Here is a 20,131-nt window from a genome sequence, read left to right on the forward strand (position 1 = left end):
ACCTCAAGCACGTACACTAACACACACACACACACACAACAAAGAAGCTGCTGACCCTTCTATTTACTGTAGTACAGTACTTGCCAAAGCAGCAAAACTCTCTCTCGGGCATCTCACGTTCCCACCCTCCTCCTCGTGCTCGCCCCCCCTCCCTTCCAGAGCACTGATGGGACTAATACTCCCTTAGAGATTCTAACAAGTTGACCTTCACATTAAATTCTCATCAAGTTCTCCCCCTCGCTTTGTCTGCTTCCCCCGGCTCGCGTCCTGTATCTGCCCTTCATCGCGCCTCCGTCCTCCGCGTCTCTTCACAGGGTTCTTTTTGTGCTCTTGGCTTTTAATCGTCCAGTCAAAAGGTGTTTTTTTTTTTAATCTGTTGATAAGACTACAGTACAGGCAGCACTGTGGAGTCGCAGGCAGCACATTTGTCTCAACAGACGTGAGGTTTGGATCTGAGCTCGGGCTCCCGGTGAGGAGTTTACATGTGACCCCGCAGCCGGTATTCCAAAAACGTGCATATTAGGCTGTTGTTATCGTGAATGCTTCAAAAACTGCGAGTCAAAATGTTGAATAAGTTAACAACTCTACTAAAGTAGGCCTACTGATGATAAGTAAACCCGTTCATTTGCCATTATTATTTGGCATAAGCCTAAAACCAAAGCATTTATGTATAATAAATCTGATATTGTTTACCGCAACGCAGATGAATTTATTTCTTGTATGTGTTTTTTAAAAAATACATGGGAAGAGGACCTTGGGGGGGAAAAAAACGCATTTTAAATCACAATAGCGAAAACTTAGTAAAATATCTCAATTAGTTCATTTTTCATTCAGCGTGTGTACGTGCTACATAAAACCAAACTATCAGGCATCACCCGTGAATGGCGCTTGAGCGTCATCCAAAGCGTGAATGATGCTCCACAATACACTGGAGACTTGAACCCGGCGGCCTCGACATGCGCTGCAGCTGCAGCGAGGGCTCGCCGCCCCGGTACCCCCCTCCCCCCCCCCCCCCCCCCCCCCCGCCCCCTCCCTCCTCCCGCGCATGCAGCTCATCGCTCACTGTCATCCGTGGCGCCACTTTCATCCCTCTTCCTCTATTTCTATCCCTCCGCTCGTTCTCGCCGCACCAACGTCGTCCCACTCTTCCTCCCCCTCGTGACAATGGTGACACCCGAGGTCGGAGGGCACCGGAGACTTTTTGATATTGTTGCTAAAAATGAGACGGTTCTCTCAAGTGCGCACTAAATATAGACCGAGACCTCTGGGGGCCTCGAAAAGGGTGAGGGCACCAGGAAGGGAAAGAAGGACCGAAAGGTAGGAGGAGCTTAGAGACTGAGAGGGATTTAGATGGACGATGGATAGGCGGGTAGGTAGGACACTTTAAGACAGGTGAGAAGGGCGCAATGGAGAAAAGATGGAAGGAAGGACGACGGGAAAGAGAAGGAATGCCACGAGAGCACAAACAAGAAAGGCGAGCGAAAGTTTGGAAGGAAGAAAGACAAGGAAGCGCGTGGTGATGGAGGAAAGCCAAACAGGAAGCAAGGTCGGAAATGAGCTAGGAAAAAGAGAAGAGAGGCGGAAAGGAATGCCAGAGGAAAAGACGAAAGGACAGAAGAGAATGAGGACAAAGGAATGACAGCCAGGATGAGGAAAGAAAAGAAGTGCCAAATGAAGTAAATGAAGGGGGGCAGATTCAAAGGAAGGATGGTGGGAGAGAGAAGAAGAACGGGAAGGAAGTGGAAAGAAGGACCAGAAGAATGAGTGAGAGGAAGGCAGGAAGACGAAAACGAGTTGAGCAGGATGAAAAGGAAGACCGTCAGTCAGAACACAGGAAAGTGAGAAAAAATACAGAAAGAGAGAATAGAGGATTTAAAAGGTGAGAAGAAAATAAACATGCAGCAAGAAAAAACGAAAAGGCAGCAGGGAGGAAGACAGACTGAAAAGAAAGATGGGGAAGTGAAGAAGAGACAGGAAAAAAGTAGACAATTAAAGGAAGGAAGAGAACCCAAAAAACGACAAGGACATCAACTGAGGCCCAGGCCCACCCAGATTGACAGACTGCACGCCCAGTGAGATTCATGAAAATATATACATTTTTTGAATTATTGTTAAATTATTTTTGAATTTGCATTTGGTTTTTATTTTATTGAATATTGAAAATGGCATAATTGTGGTTTTCTCAGGAAGATCCGAACTTCATATTATTCAGCTTGTCATTTTATTTGAATATACGATGTTGTGCTCGGTGAAAGAAATATTCAGGCCCACCCTGATTTTTCCATTCCCACCCACCAGCCACCTTCTGGCTCCGCCATTGCCGGGAACTATAGTGCAGGGCGGCGCTACATTCAGTCAGGCCATAGCCTTGTCTGATTTAAAAAAAAAAAAAAAAATTGAAAAAAAAAGTGCTTTGTCGCCATCTTGTGGCATCTGTAGGCAATTTTAACATTCTTAGTGTCAATTATTTGCAGATTTTTGCCATTCGTGCCAAGGTTTGTTCCCTTTTCGGACTGTATTAGACAGGACTTTCGCGCCATCTTGCGGCATGCTGCGGCGCTGCAGAAAGCACTGACAGTACATAGGTGAGTTTTTCAGTGAATACCAAAAAAAAAAAAAGAAATGCGGATATTTGGATACTGTACCACTCTTCTTCGTATTTTCCTTACAGTCTGGATGTTCTGTGGTACCATACCGCCTCCCACAGGTCAATCTTGGTACGACAACCAACATTGTTAAGTGTGAAGTGTGCTGTTCTGTTTTCTCTTACATTTTCATGTTTGGAATATTTCGAATGATAACATTCGGCATCCTTAAAGATGTACGGAAGAAAGAGCGAAAGAAAGAAGAAAAAAGGTAATTGACAATCCTCTTTGCGTTGACGTTGTTTGAATGAGTCACAATCAGATGAGATCATATGCGGCCACTTGAGTTCACTTTGTCTTTGGGTCACGTGAGTTTGGCTCCCCCGATGCACCATCTCTCATCTTCACACAAACACGTGCACGTCACGCACTCTTTAACATTATTACATACACATGCATACATGACTGAACTACTACACTATTTGGTGAAGGCAGTCATTAAAAGACACACAAGCGGTCTCTCTTTCCCGCTCTCTTTCTCTCTCTCTCTCTCTCTCTCTCTCCTGCTCTTTCTCTCTCTCTCTCTCTCTCTCGCTCTCCTGCTCTCTCTCTCTCTCCTGCTCTCTCTCTCTCTCTCTCTCTCTCTCTCTCGCTCGCTCTCTCGCTCTCTCGCTCTCTCTCTCGCTCTCACACACACATGCGTACACGCACACACTTTTGAAGCCGAAGTGGCGGGCAGAAGCACATCCACGCCGCAGTGGCCGCTCCGGATGGATCCAAGCAAGGCTGATGGATATGAGGCTGGGCTGGAGATGAACGCACGGAGGGAGTGAGGACGACGAAGAAGAGCACCAAAATCCCTCCAAGGCTCCCCGGTGTGTGTGGGTGTGTGTGTGTGTGTGTGTGCTCTCTTGGCAGCGACGTGTGCGCACGACTCTGGTGGCAGGGTGAGTAATTCCCCTAATGACCATATTGTGTATGTGAGTGTGTTTTGGCAGTTATGAGCCGCGATGACGCCGTTTCCATCCTGACTTATAGTCCCTAAAAAAAAATTTTTTTTTAAAAAGTGCGTGTGTGTGAAAGAGAGATGCAGCGTGGCGCCCATGTTGTGTTAACATGCGCACCATAAACGAGAGCGTGCATTTTCTCCGTGTGTGCCGATTCACTCACGTGTACGCACGCCGTGTTGAGGATCTCCAAACTCCGCTTGAGAGTGCGTCTTGGTACGGGGGTGTGGGGCACTTCGGGGAGGGGGGGGGGGGGGGGTCTGACTCGAAGCCTTCCTCCAGTAGCCTATATGCGTAGTTGCGTACGTCGCTGCTGCCACATACGCGGCGCAGATGCAATCATACACTTTTGCAAGGCATGTCGTTGGCGTGTTTGACTGCAGATTTGAGCTTTCACGTTTCCCTCAGAAATTGGCTGACAAATGACATGAAGGGATGACATCATAACATATCGTAGCAGTCGCTACCTTGCCATAAGCATATGAAGACAACTATGGAAACACGTTGGATAACCATATATATGTTATATATATATATGGTTAAGTAAACCCAACAAAAATGTTGACACTTTCTTTTGCAAGGAAAATAACACTCTAGAGTCTGTAATAATATACATAGTACAGTATTCACTAGAATGTAAAGAATTAAACAGTCTCTTGAATCATGATGAATTTTTGTCAGCTTCTTCTGGTGCGAGCGACTGACTCATAACTGCTGTAATATTGGTCGTTCTTCACAGAGGATAAATAATATATGCCAAGTTGCATTGTTAAATTGCCTGCACATGTGTTGCCACATCGTTTGTGTTCAAATATGTGTTGCTTAACACCGTCAGATAGGTGCGTTTTGTTAGCTCGTCTGTAGTGTTTCTCATTATGTGGTCGCATCAAGCTAGCAGCCTTGAACGCAACACCATGTGGATTGTTTTAAATACACAACATTTAATTCTCTTTATTTCATGTGTAATTTAGCAGTAACCCTCAACATGTACAATTGCAAAATGACAATCAATTTAGTTAGCCCACTGTAGTTCTCAGTGGCTGTAATTTAGGCAAATTTGGCTTTTTCAGCAACATGAACAGCAAAACCATATCTGGTCATCTCAACTTGAGTTAAAATGGGTGCCGAAAAATCATTTCAGCATTTATTCTCGATCCTTGATATCCGTGACATACGTAGCAGTATGCTCATTGTCTTTAGCCTGTGTCTTACTCTGACTTTTGTATGTTTTTTTTTATTTATTCCTGCCTTCCACTACTGTATGACATTGCTGTCCACTAACAGGACAACTACATGTCACTAGCAAGGCAAAAACGTGCACTAGTTGACAACTGCATGCTACTAGTACCACAAGCAACGTTATAGCTGTATATCCGTCATAAGAAAGCTACTAGTGTATGACACATGCCTGCTAGTTGGGCTTGGTCATGTAACTAGTGCAGTCAACGGTAAAACGTGCCACTAGTAGTGGAAAAACGTTACTAGTAAAAAGACAGTCCTTCTACTATAGTGAGTTGAATTGTTTCACTCGTGAAGACAAAAAGTGTGCTAGTATGTGGACATAAGCCGGGTATCAACTATATGAGGCAGACAACCAATCCATGTTTCTTAGTTTGCTTTTTGGGAAAGGCTCCAGTTCACCTGTGACCCTGAACAGCATAAGCGGTAAAAAAATAAATAAATAAAAAAAAAAATGTATGGATGCAACGAGCCAAGATGATTCGCTCAATGCTATGTGAAAATTCCAGAGAGGAAAAAAAAAAAAGAATATAGGATTATAATTCTGGTTCATGCATGGCAGCATATATTTGTGGAGCTGTGAATGGCATAGGAAATAAAACATGATGGCATCTGATTGGATGCTGAGCAAGTGCTATCATCTCCCATTACTGCAAAACAAACGGTGCTGCTATTAATAAGGGAGAGTGAGCAACAAGCAGGAGCATAATAACGAGAGAATGCAATGGGGACCGATGCGCCTATAAAACAAACATACCAAACCAATTACTCTTCCCTACCTTAGCTTAGGGCCAATTAAAAGCTCTGATATGATTGTGATGTATCGGCACAATATTTGCCGTTTGGAAGCACATACCGTGGATTTAAAATTTCCAACATGTTGAGACAACAGTGTTTAGCAGGATTGACTCTGTGATTGCCTTCCACCGGGCTACATTGTCATCATACTGCGCAGGATGATGTGAAAATGATTCCGCTCATGTGTTTCTTAGCAGGAATTAGTCACCTATTTAGAAATATATAATAAAAAATAAAAAAAATAGTCGCTAGAGCAGTCTCCAAATATAGTGAGAGCCCCTGGTCTAGCAATCAGATTGTATGCGTAGTAAGTGCTATAATATATTTTAAAAAGTAATATTTTTGAACTGATTCATTGCAAAGCAATAGCGTGCCGGTCCTGGATGAAGACCACATTTTGTCATTTCATTAAGCGGGAATGCCCCAAAATCTTGGTGCTCCTATTAAGGGAGGATGAGAGACGAGCAGAAAAATAAACGCATGTCGCTCCAAAATTGCTGTTGATGAGCTGCTGAAACTGAGCACAGGACTATAATATAATTGTATATTCCATTGTTTTAGAAACAAGGCGTTCCCCCTGTGTCCGTTCTAAGTACGCCACATTTTATTGTACAGTGTTCCCTGCTATGTCATGTTTTTAAGCAAGCGTTTTATACATTTTTTACAGCAATACTTACTATGCCGATCCACTTTTCAGCTCTTTACTGGGAAAACAGTAAAACACATGAATGCATTCGGAAGTTGCTGTCGGCCAAAACTCAGCAGGCCCCGCCTCTTAAAGGCACATGCATGTACGCAGACACTACTATACCGAAGGTATTTTCTAAACATTGTATGCATGCGCATTTTCGTTGTTGTATGTTTTGAATGATTTTTAAAAGTGTGATTCAATAGTCTAAGTGTATTTAACTCATTCACTGCCTGACATTTTCAAACCCTCTTTTAACCTAATGTTGGAAAAAAAATGGAAAAAAAATATAGATCAATTCTTGGGATTGAAGGGCTGGACTGTGAAAAGACAAATATGTCAACGGCATTGAATGAATAAAAATCTGCGGGAACAGTCCAACTATACAACAGTATGTTTAATATGGTCAGTATCGCGTGGATTATCACCTATACTGCACAATCTGTACAAGTGGTGAGTTCTGTTCCTGCTACCACTTCGCCGCTCCCTTTTTTTATCCATCATGGCCTCTTTCTGTCTTCCTCGGAGAGACTACGCGGTGATGTCAGCCTGGAGATTGTGACACATGACAGAGATTGAAACTCTTTTCGTCCCCCTCATGTGGCTCCAATCTATCCAATTCAACCGGCTCATTTCTTTCTGGGCCAGGGAGAGCTGGGGCCTTGTCTCAGAAGGCCTAAGAGTGCATTGTTAACACATGTCGTAACAGGGGAAGTGGCTTTGTTTCCATTTAATCTCAATCTGGACTATTCCAGGTTCATCTCTATGAATGCTGGCTGGTCGGTTGGGTAGTTTGAGCACACAAAAAGGAAATGAGGTGACGTGTTGTTGTCTATCTGTGTGTGTGGCCGGCTGTCTGGCTAGCTAGCTATTTATCTCTAGATAGTTAGCTAAACGGTTAGCTAGATAGCTAGCTAGGGATGTGTCAACGTTTTAGGAGCTAAAAACAAACATGGTCCTTCTTTGCGGTTGTGAGCGTCGTCACACACTAGTGACAGTGCCAACTGATTGGCAATCATTTGCGCCACCTTTATTCCCAGGTGTGATTGTTGTTGTTTTGTTTATTACGGAAGGTCATAACTCCGCCAGTTCCTCTGTTCTCAGTCACGAGGCTCCATCTCTCTCCCCTTCACATGAGACGCAAGAGCTCAAGCAAAGGCCGCCATTTGTGTAAATTAGAACTTAAGACATTTGATTGCTTTGTTGTGGAGCCCTTTCATTGGCTCCCTCTTTGTGGCGCAAAAGAGGTTTTCTCTCGACGCTTGACATTGCCATTTGCCCGCTTCGCACTTGTCATCTCTCTGGGAACTTCTCTCATGTGCTGCCGTCACTAGCAGGCTGCCACTGCTTTGTTCTGATGCACACAAAGTCGAGCTTGCATCGCGCACGATATGACTTTGTGTCTCGTTATACAACTGCAAACGCAACACCTAACTGATGCATATTTGACGACGCAATGTTGCTCCACCCAATCGCAGGCCACAATTTTAGGTACACCTGCATAATAAACAACTGGGGGGGTCAACGATTATGCTAGGGTGAAACATAGTTAACAACATAATGATACATCATTCATATATTTAAATTGTATAATGAAAAATGACAAGACAACAGAGGACATTTAAAACTGACACTTTCCCCCATAATTGACACACACTAAAAAAACCCTCTCACACTCGTCGAAAAAAAAAGCGCTAAACACCTCTCACACTGACGCACCAAAAAAAACCTCACACACAATTAAAAAACTCTCACGCCGAAAACAACCACATACGCACACACACACACACAAACACACACCAACCAAAAAAATCTCATATGCACCCAGAGAACCTCTCACACAAAAACTCACTCACAAGAAAATCTCACACGCACAGCAACAAAACTACTTCACGTCAAAATAACTCTCACTCTATACTCTCACACCCATCCCCCTCAAAACATCTCACACACAACAAATCTCTAACGCAAAAGCTAGCACACAAAAGACCTCTCTCATGCGCTAACACCCAAAAACGCTCACAAAAAAATCTCACAACAACCAAAAAACGCGCTCTCACAGTCACAAAAACTGTCTCGCAATTACCCAAACCTCTCTTTCACTCAGAAACACCCAAAAACTCAAACTTCTGGCCAAAAAGCATTCACAAAAATTAAAGTTGTCTTATTCAGAAAAACAACGTGTGAGACCTTTACTGAGAGCCATCGGAACCGTAGCAACATTGCGTGTGGGCGTGTCTGCGTGTGTGTGTCTTCTTTGTTTTTTGTGTTTTTTTTTGTGTGAGGAATATTTTTTGGGGCCTGCATGGCAACTCATAGAAAACGATTCGATTTTGCACCCCAGATAAAGAACTTGCGCGTCGTTACTTGAATATCATGGAGTTTTCCGATGTGAGAGACGGCCGTCATGCTTGCAAACAACGGCGCGGCGCGGCATTGTACAGACGGCAAGATTAAAGGCGTCTTGCCTTTGAATGTTTGTGCAGCTCAGCAACATCACGAGCAGATTGAGTACTCGTCGACTTGTGTAAGAACAACACAACTATTCCGTTTTCAGCTTAGCATGGCTATCGCAACGGCGGGAAAATTGCCGAGGGTAAATAGTGTATGTAGACGTTTCACAATCACGAGAATTTAGTAGGATTTCACGCAAAAAGTAATGCATGATTATTAGTTGTAAGCAGACGCTTGAAAAAAATACATCATTATTAGAATCACACTTTGTATCAAATGCCATTTATATATCTGTAAGAAGCAACTTTTTGGGTGGCAAAATATTCCATCCCCCCTCATGTTTGTGGAGTGTGTTGCTGCTATTTTTGCAGTGTGTCGCTGCAGGTTATGTGCATGCACATGGACCTCACGCAGGCTCATCTTGCTGTAAAATGATCTATTAAATTCGCACGAGTACACATTGTTGTGTTTACATTTGACACCTGACAAGAGAAATGTTTTTTTTTTTTTTTTAAATGCAGTTTTTAATTGAAACATTAAAATGTAGGAATAATTATGGTTGAAAAAAAAAACCCAAACATTCAAATTCATTAAACTTGTCAAGTGGTCCCTCATCTTTTGCTCTAAATCAACCTTTTAATTATGCAAGGAACGTATTTTAGAAAAATGTCACACCGCCGCATAGGAATTTCACAAAATGTATATCGACTGAAATAACGATGATCTCATCTCAATTTAATGAAAAATGTATCTAGCGTGAAATCTAGCAAAGATGATTCCTTTGTGTGAATGGCAACGTTGGACACACACGTACCTCTCAAAATAATGGATAGCATAGCATTGACTGTAAGAATGAAACATTCTATTCTGAAGACAGATTCTTATCAAATTTGTATTCAGGCATGACTCCTACCACTTAGCTCTGTCACTGATGTTGATTGATTCAGTTTGCTATCTTTATTGTGATGGATTAATGGAGTGCTGACTCTCTCTAAATTGAGGACCGGTCTCTAGGAGGATAATGGAGGAAAAAAAATGATGAAATAGCATCGGCCCCAAAACACACTGGCCCACCGGGCATCTGCCCTTTATGCCAGATGGCCAGCCCAGCCCTGCTGGCATGAACAAAGATGTATTTTTAGTATTTTTGGACCAGTTAAGTGAAATTGGATAATTTGCTTAGTCACTGGTCAAGACATACAGCATTCACTTACCGCACTATGTAGCACTGGTGGCATGCTTGTATTTTGTGTTTTATCACTTGGTAACATTTCAGATGAAGGAATTTATTGTTAAGCTAATAGTGTAATTGCCCGTCTGGATAAAAAAACACTAATGTTCTTGCTCATTTTTTTTTCTGTATGTCAGTGTAGTTCATCAGTAGTCCAGGTTGAATGGAAACAACACAACTCTTCACGTTTGTTGAATTTGTTGTGTTTTTTCTTGTTTTCCGAAAATGTCAGAAATGATTTGGGCAATTTCGTTCTTTGGCTAATGGCAGGGCTGTAGTTGAGTGCACTTTTATCGAGTCAAGGTCAACAAATTCCGAGTGCAGGTCCAGGTCCAGATGAGATCAAGAGTAAACCTAAAGAGAGAAAAAAATATTTTTTTTTTTTACGCCCACAAAATTTGAGATATGTCATTATGCTCAACATTCTTCTTTGATGGCATGGAAACTTTTGTTTGAAGAAGAGGTTTTAAAAATTGCCTAAAAAATTTTAGACCCCGGTCTCACTATGATGTCGTGTGGTTCGACATGACTCCCAACTGCAAACATAACACCCAACACCTGTCAGCCTCATTCCAAAATGAGCATTATCTTTCAAAAAAAAAAAGCCTTTTGTCAGACCAGCTTGAGCATTTCTTTGCTCACACGATGATGATGCAATCAACTCAATCAAAGCAAAGGAGTAAGCGCTGACATGAAGCAGATGCTGCCCGATTGCACATCCAGCCGCTCGCAAATGTAAACAGACAGCATGCTCTCAACAGTTTGCGTTCACGTGTGTGTGTGTGTGTGTGTGTTTTTTTGTTTTTTTTTTTGTCTTTCTTTTGAAGTGCTTTACCATGAAGTCGTCATGTGTTGGCTTCACGCTAACCTTTAACAGGATTGGTTAAGGAGGATGTGTGATGACTTCATCTTTAGCAGTAACAAGGCGAGACAGGAGGATGGCCGGAGGCCGTGTGCATCCAAGTGTGCCTGCTTTACCCCCACCCCCCTCCAATCCTAACAACTTCCCTTACGTGACCCACTCCAAATAAATTCGCTCTCCACAACACACACACACGCCCGCCCGCGCGCACGCACGCACATCCACGAGTCTCCTCTCTGTGCCCTCCAGATGAGTTCGTGCAGCAGCCGCGCGTTGACCATCCTGTCCACAGTGTTCGGGGCCTGCGGGCTGCTGCTGGTGGGGGTGGCCGTGTCCACCGACTACTGGCTCATCATGGTGGAGGGCGTCATCCTGCAGCACAACCAGAGCATGGAGGTCAAGATGGCTCTGCATTCGGGCCTCTGGAGGGTTTGCTTCGTGGCCGGTAGGGATGGCACAGCCACGCGCTGGATGGCATGCCACCAAAACAGTCACATGAAGCGTTGCGATATACAGTGGATATAAAAAGTCTGCACACCCCTGTTCGAATGCCAGGGTTTTGTTTCACAACTTTTTCAAACAGTGAGACCTATAATCTGTAAAGCACTCTCTATATGTTTATATCTATATTTTTATATTATGTCTATCTATTTATCGATCTATATATTTATACAGTATATAAATATGTGCGTATATATATCTATATATCTATATATATGTGTACCTATAGATATATGTGTATATATATCTATATACCTATATATATGTATATACATATATATGCATATATATGTATATATATATGCATATATATATATGTGTATATATATATATGTTTGTATATGTATATATATATATATATATATATATGTATATATATAACAACACCAACATATGTGACTACTAATTTTACTTATTGTATTGCCATTTTTTTTATAATGCTTGTTGGTGTTGAAGCTCTTTCAATGACATATATCTACTTAGTTCAAGGCATGATTCTTGTGTATGTGTGCCTCTCGAAAGATAACTCATTGCGTTTTCTGTTTTTCTGACTTGTTGCTCAATCTCCCCACACTTTGTGATTATTATGATTGCTGTCTACTTTTAGGGGCTGAAAACGGCAGATGCGTTGCATCAGAGTACTTCACTGAACCTGACATAGAGATCACCACGGAAAACACTGCAAACATCCTCAGTGAGTACAAACCTCATACTGTACATTTGAAGTTGTAAGGACCCCTGCTGGCGGATTACAGGTACTGGTACTAGAACATACAGTAATACAGTCGTGTGGACATCCTTGATATTCTTATCAAAGTACTAATTTTTTCCTAAATTCAATTCAGCGTACTAGAAGAACAACTGTGTCTTACTAGTCACATTTTTTAAACCACTATTAGTACCACTTTTGCCTACTAATTTAACCTTAAATTGTATTATCGTTGCTTCAGTACTTTCTGCATCATTGCACATTTTATTAATATAATTACTATAGTTTTCTCTCACCACTACTACTACTGCTACTTCTAGCACCACCATGACTACTACTACTACTATTAGTAGCACTACCACTATTAGTACTTGTACTGCTACCACTTAAAAGCCACTATTTATAACACAACAACAGAACTGCTCATACAATTACTAATTATTCGATGACTACCTCTACTACTACTACAACAAGCTGCCTCTACCGTTACTACTACTTCCATCACTATTACTACTTTTACAATACTTCTACTATCACTATGGACAGACTGACAGACAGCACGTTCGTGCTTTTCTGCCCCCACAGAGATGGTGCGCACAGCGACGCCGTTCCCGATGGTGTCGCTGCTCTTCGTCTTCACCGCCTTCGTCATTAGCAACATCGGACACATCCAGCCTCAGCGCACCATCCTCGCCTTTGTCTCGGGGATCTTCTTCATCCTCTCAGGTGCCACTCGTTCACATCCACCAACACAATGTCAATCGATTCGTTTCCCAAACTATCGCGGGGTCACAACCGCTCAGTTGGTTTGACTTTGACACGTAAGGATCAACTTCACTTGTCAACAGCAATGTGACTTGCTTTAATGTTAAGTTTTGACACTGCATTCATTAACATGATTTGATGATTTCATATTTTATTGCAAAAAATAAATACTAGCAGCAGCAACAACAGTGGCAATAATACTAATATTAATAATAATTTCAAATGTTAACATGGCTTCTTTTTTTCTTTTAGTAATGGTTTATGACCAAAGATGAAATAAAAATCCAGGTTCTAATTATGAAATACATAATCTACACTAAGATAATTGTGTTGCACACAAACAAACCTACGGTGATGATGATGACGTCACTCCGCCTCCTTGCCAAGACTACAGTAATCCAGTTGAGTCATGTGATTTTTTCTGCATTATTGTAGTTCATCCCCTCGAACGGCAGGTGGCGGTCACGGCCCCACTTGCATCCTGTTGTCAGTGCACTTAATGGTAGCAGATTGCAGCTCTTGAGCTCCACTTGATGTGTTGCAGCACTGCAGTGCTCACAGGAACGTTAAACAGCATCTCAGGCTTCGCTGATAAAAAGGACGATTGGGGGCTATAATAGTTGTTATGTCATAGTAGTTATGTAGTGGGTCATTCCAATCATTTAAAAAAAAAATCAATGTAATAGGTTGATAATGAGGATCAATTCAATAGATTTTTTTTACTTCTTTCATGGGCATGCTACTTTATGCGAGACGGTGCTTAAAAACGTATTAAACCAGCATCAAATTTAGGATTTATGCCTTCATTTCTCATAATTGGCAATTACCAACACCATTTTAATGTTTCTGGAATGGTTATAACTTATTACATCAGCACTTAGCCACTTAGTAGCTTGAGAGTGTCACAGAGTCATCAGCAGTTGGCAAAGACTGAAAGAGTCACAGAAAGGCATGGAGGTGGACATCCTTGGAAATGTATTAGCTCGTCTCACCTTGTCAGAGAAGGGCTAATTTTTGCATAAAGTAGGGAAATGTATGTTCAAAATTTTAAAGATCCAATTATTTAGCTGTCAACTTATAGTACAATTTAGGTTCATTCGAAAATGTTACCCTAAAGCTAAATATCTTTTTATAGGGGTTATCTCTAAAAAATGGCTGCAATAGCATGTGTGTGTTATTTTTGCAGCTAAAAAAAATACATTACATCCACAAAAAAAATCCAAGTAAAAAGTGCAGAAGCTAAGGTGGATCGGCAGTGCCTTTTTAATATTGCAATGCGTCCTGAAATTACTCATGCTGAAAGTATGCATCTTCCTTTGAATATTGAATACTTGACGCCGGCCATATGTTTCCTCTCATGCGTGGGAATGTTCCTGGAAGGAGACTTTGAATGTTGGACGGGATGCCCCCAGCTGGGGACCCTCAAGTGGCTTCGTTTTGAAAGCCGAGGTCACTTGTCAAACAAGAAATCCGCATTGTACAACACGGCACAATATCACACAGAACGCGAGTCGAAAACTAGCTTGAAAGTCCTCAGCTCTTTTTTCCCTCTGTTCATTTTTGTTGGAATAGAAATGAGCAATTTGAATACATTTCCCGATGATTTCTACTTGATCATTTTGTCCGAATGAACCTTTTGTCTTCCGTTCAGGTTTGCTCTTTCTCGTCCCTGTGCCTTACTTGCCGTGGTTGTTGTTGTGGTTCCCGCATGCAGGGCTGAGCCTGGTGGTGGGCCTGGTGCTCTACATCTCCAGCATCAATGACGAGGTGATGAACCGGCCCAGGGAGCCCGAGCAGTTCTTCAACTACCACTACGGATGGTCCTTCGCCTTCGCCGCCTCCTCCTTCCTGCTCAAAGAGGTCGGTCTGTCGTATTTGCAAGGCAACGTATTCATTGCACCAGTGACGGGCTGGGATTTTGCTACCCGAGACTGACGCGACCAAATCAGCCTCTCTATATCGCCTGTATAACATTGCAATTATAGAAACCGTCAATACAACAGTCGAGCCACACTATACGGGAGATGCAAAAATCTGCATTTAATTGATGACCAATAAAACACTTTTTACATATTTTTTTTTCATTTTGTATTATTTTTTTACAACCCTCAAAACTTCTTCAAAAAACACTGATAAAAAGTTAATGTATGAAAATGGAGAAAAGAAATCCCTGAAAAAAAACGAGATTTTTCTACCGGTAATTGGAAATAAAAAAGTACCAATATGTGAATCCGCAGGTGCCGAACTGCGAATATAAAATCTACGCTATGAAATGAAGAAAATAGACTGGAAACAATTTCCTGGCATAAATGTTGTGTAGGCCGGTAAATGTAGGCCAGTGCTTCTGATAGTCAAGAGGTCTTCATACAACATTATTATGACCACTTACGCAGTCTAATGAGGTCTGTGTGTGTGTGTGTGTGTGTGTGTGTGTGTGTGTGTGTGGGTGTGTGTGTGTGTGTGTGTGGATGCTTGGTGCAGTTTCATGTGGCTCCTTTGCTCTTCCCTCCTTTGCTCTTCCCTCCCTCCACTCCTCCCTTTTCCGCATCACTGTTTGGTGCAGTGTACAGTTCAGCATCGTCATCTTTCTTCTCCTCTTCTCCCGTTGCTCAATTTCTCTCCTTTTCAATCACCTCTACTGTGTCCGCCATATTCTTCTGTCATAAAGTCATAAAACATGCACAAAGCATTTTAATACTCTTCGGCAATCTCGTTTGCTGAGCTGTTTTGTTACACTTCACAAATTTAAGCCACAACATTAGGTACACTAGCACAACCCAAAACAAAACTGGGGCTGTTTCAAAAACACAAATGTATATTATGTACTTTATGTTGTTGTTAAGGTGGTTGTTGGTTAAAGGTGTAATGCATCAACTTGCCCACTAGGAAGCGCACCAACACTCTAATTCGGGGATTCCCGAAGCCTGGGGGACGTAAATGTCAGAATGACACAATATTGTTTGCGGGGGCGGTATGTGTTATTTTTCCCTATAAAAGAAAATGACGTTAACATTTCAAACCAGGAGGCTCACTGGTAACTTCAAATTATCCCACCGTCCTACTAATACTACTACCTCTGCTATTACTTGAACCACTACTGCTACTTCTTAGTTCTGACACGTACTACTGCTACTTCTACTATTGCTACTAATACTACTCCTACTTCTACCAGTAGTCTAAACTACAACTACTTCCACTACCCTTAATACTTCTACCACTACTGCTACTTCTTACACTATTACTGCTTCTGCTATTAATATTTCTACTCTACTATATTGCTACTACTAATAAGAATCATCAGAATCAATAAAAATGTGGGTTTTGTAACTAGCTAGCTAGCTAGCTAGGTAGATTACATCCATGTATATTGACCTCTGTTTTGGGTGCTTAGGGCGCAGGTGTGCTGTCCGTCTACCTGTTCATGAAGCGCTACGCAGAGGAGGAGATGTACCGCCCCCACCCTGCGCTCTACCGCCCCCGCCTGTCCGACAGTAGCGACTACAGCGGCCAGTTCCTCCACCCGGAATCGTCCTGGCCGCCGCCCAAGCGAGGCCGCAGCACGTCGGAGGCCTCCAGCGACATCTCCATCCAGCTCAACCAGCCACCACCTCCCCCGCCCAAAAGCGGCGCCCACAAGGGGGGCCAGGGCAACCCGCCGTCCGGGTCCTCTTCTGGTGGGAGCTACCCCAATCCCCAGCCGTCTGCCGGGTACCCCACACACAGCCTGCCCAGGTCGCATTCGCCGCACCCCCAAGGCCAGGCCCTGTCGATGGCCGTGCCACCTCCGCCTGTGCCACCCCCCCATTACCACACGCACATGCACATGAGCGCCTCCCCCTGTTAGGAAAAGGCATAGACTCCTCTACGTCATGTACGTTTAGAGCAAATGTCCAGCCTGGATTCCAAGAGGTGTGGCGCACAGAACAAGATGGCCGACGTTTTGCAGAAAGCGTTCAAATGATCGCAAGTGAAGGGCAAAGTTGAGCATGTTATCAGCGGGGGAAACTGTTTCCTGGCAGCCCAAGCGATCACGACTGAGGACGCACCAACTTTTATACGTAGCGATTTCGAAACGTGGACGACGTGTGTACCTTTCTACAAAATTAGAATGTGATTTAATATACTCGAAATTTCGTACATTATCAGTCACATTTCCGTAGCAACGCGTAGGCTTATTTTGACAGTCAATAATACAGTAGATGGTGAACAATGTACGTGAATGTTGTCACCGTTTTGAAAAGAAATGCAAGTGGATTACCGTCCTAAATATCGTCAACTTTATGTTTTGTATATTTGTTGAAGTTACTGTACATAGAGTTGCGCACTGGAATTCATGTACTATAGATAATACCGGACTTTTGGACACAAGAAAAAGACAAAGGAGGTCTGACGCTTTTGCCTTCTTCAATAGGCTGGTGATGACATCATCGACATTCTCTCAATGCAGTAGAAAACATGTCCCCTCTTTCCCCCAGATATCTTTACACCTCAGTCCTAGTTAAGTGTTCCGCTGTACTTAATTTGAAGGCTGGAGCACCAAATGCTAATACTGATGGTTTACACCCTCTACTGGCAACTTGGTGCACTGCACCTGGACTCGCTTTGGAGGACGACAGTTCTTCATTTCTTGGCTCACTGCTGCAAGCAAATATTGCAGAAATTCTTTAAAGACCAATTTCAAGAGAATTTCAATTTGTAACATATTATCAGTTCAACCAAACCATCCTCACAAAAATGACGATGGGACCACATTGTCAGAAGAATTTAGCGGATTTTTTTTTACTGGAATGTTTTCCTACATGAAATTTAACATGAAAGCAAGTCGGTCATGTTATTTATATCATGAGGGATGTCCTCGGTTTATGATATGCAATATGTAATTTAACACAGAAACATTTCACGTAGCATTTTTTTTTTTTTTTGGATGCTGAACTTTTTTCCCCCCCCCCCAAATATTCACAACTGCGCTATTGTAGCTTGGTGTGTTTTTGTGTTCAAATTTAGTTTCCATACGGAGCTCCGTCGTAAACCGAGGACTCCCTACACTACAATATAATATTCAATATTGTTCTCTACGAAACCAGAAAAATGACCATTTTCTACTAATTCCATCGCATGGTTTGTCTTACTCCACCCTGCTACAGTCAATTCTGGTGAGAGGAGAAATAGAAGCACCGCAGTATGGTCTAAGATCTGCACAAATGGAAGCACAGGGTAGATACATTCTTATTATAACGATCTTACTCGTGGCGCATGTAGCGAAGAATAAAAAAATAAAAAATAAATGCCTTTTGGCGGCAGGAGGGGGGGAGGGTGTTGCTCACCAGGTTTTGTAATAAGAGACATTTATTATATGCACAACTTTGATAATCACATAAAAAAAATACAGTGTCGTTCCAATCCTAACTGGAGGCTGTTACGTTATTTAAATGTGAAAGTGGAAAACTAATGATCATTTCTTCGTTTTATTTCAATTAACATTGTGACAGCTTGTGACGTTTTTTTTTGTAAGATACATTTCATTGAAGTGTCAAACTGTTGTTCTTTCTCCAATCAACGTCCTATTGTTTAAAGACCCTGTAAAGTGAATTGAGAGATTTCTTTTTAAATCCATGATACATGTTTGAAGACGACTTCTGAAAACGCGCAGAGACTGACAAACATGTAGAGAAATTGTGTTAAACTGTCTTTCAGCAGCTAGCTATGCCTACACCCCAAAAATGTATCTTCGCCTTGGATGGACGCTTTAGAGTGCCTCGTTGTTGGCCATGAGTGTGTGTATGTCACACAGGGAAAGGTGGAAGAGTGCAGAGGAGGCCAAAAAAAAAAAAAAAACATTGCCCGACTTGAGCGAACCTGGCGTAACCAACCACATTAGAGCGCCTCGTCATCGCAGCACGAAAGATTTTTTTCATGGCTCAAAAACGTATAGTTATGTGAAGTATCCAGTTTTCCAGGTTGTAAAAGTGGCACAGTATTTGATTTGACAGCTGAGCAGGGCGTGGTTTCTGTACAGTCCGCGAACAGGCCCACAGCATTTGAGAGCAGAGAGAAAGGCTTGATTTTTCACCATGATAAACCTCATTTTATATAGTTGTTTTTTTTTTTTTTTTTTTGTGAATCATTCAAATTTGACAGGGTTGCTAACACTCTTCTCTGTGGTATGCCATTTATTTTCACTTTACGCGGACTTTAAAGAATAAATAGTGCTGCTATGATGGAAATAGTTTAGTTTGCCTGTCAGGATTCACTTCGAACATGAAAATGACTTACTCAAAAATGTGCGTCTGGCATTTTTAGTTTGGTGTTACTGTTTGTGGACAAATCTTTAAGACACATCATACATGTAAGATGTAAAATCATCTCTGAAATGAGTTAATTTTTTATTTTACTATCACTGTGACGTGACTGGAAGACACAGCAGAAGATGTGTGGTAACGTTAAAAAAAAACAAAAAAAAAAAAAACAGAGATCATCATCATCATCATCATCATCATTTAAACCTTCAGCTCAGAGCATTCCGGATCTTTTCATGCATGCAGTTACACACGTTACGAACTACACTAGACAAAATTCTGCTCTTAGTCTCTTACTGCTCAAAACTCCAACATCATCATTTTGCATGTGGATTGGATCTGACATCTTACAAATGCATTTTCATTTTTAACCATCTTCAAAACATTTGAAAACCATTCAGTGCCTCTCAAAATCCGCCCCCCCCCCCCCCCGTACTTTCCTTTTCTGCAGACAACATTCTATAAAATATTGTAGCTGTGCTTGCTTCTGCATTGTCTTCTTGACATAGAAAAAAAAAATGCTATTATGACCTAAGTGATGCTGTACTATGCCGAAGTTACATGACTGAAAAGGTGAGTGGCGACACACCTTCTGCAGCTAAACATCAATAAATCTTCAATCTTTGTGGGCCTTCCGGAATTCTTCTCTTGAATAAACAGTTGATATAGATAACTGTGCAGGGGCATTTTTTTTGCACGGAACTCTTGGCATGCTACTGTTACTCCCGACTGGGTAGACGGTGACAATGTGCGGCACTTTGCACAGCAGCCGTGACATGACAACGCAGCCGCGGGCAAAAAATTGATCCGTATGTTGCCTGTGTGCCTTCGTTGTCAGCACGAGTGTTGGCATGTGTGGCCATTACTCTAAAATTGGATTTGTAGCCCACTTAAAGCGGAAGTCAACCCAAACATATATTTTTTTTCAACAATATGTTCCCAGCAGGCCCACTAGTTAAAAACGCCATTCTGATTAATTTTGCGTTTGTGGAATAA

At 42.1% G+C, this 20,131-nt stretch overlaps 1 protein-coding gene across 2 annotated transcripts; it reads left to right on the forward strand.

The window, feature by feature from the left end:
• The first annotated feature begins 3,244 nt into the window (after positions 1-3,244).
• Positions 3,245-19,766, forward strand: cacng7b (calcium channel, voltage-dependent, gamma subunit 7b). 2 transcript variants are annotated; one of them, XM_086037274.1, is made up of 6 exons: positions 3,245-3,532; positions 11,114-11,309; positions 11,973-12,059; positions 12,660-12,800; positions 14,554-14,699; positions 16,231-19,766. In XM_086037274.1, exons 2-6 carry the CDS (start codon positions 11,114-11,116, stop codon positions 16,681-16,683), a joined length of 1,023 nt encoding a protein of 340 aa, XP_085893400.1. In that variant the 5' UTR covers positions 3,245-3,532; the 3' UTR covers positions 16,684-19,766. The 2 variants fall into 2 exon arrangements, with proteins under 2 accessions (XP_085893400.1, XP_085893401.1); XM_086037275.1 differs by having other exon boundaries at positions 3,245-3,460.
• The last annotated feature ends 365 nt before the right edge of the window (positions 19,767-20,131 follow it).

The sequence above is a fragment of the Filicampus tigris genome, chromosome 8 (assembly GCF_054856515.1).
Source record: "Filicampus tigris isolate MCC_2025a chromosome 8, RoL_Ftig_1.0, whole genome shotgun sequence".
Lineage (NCBI taxonomy): Eukaryota > Metazoa > Chordata > Actinopteri > Syngnathiformes > Syngnathidae > Filicampus > Filicampus tigris.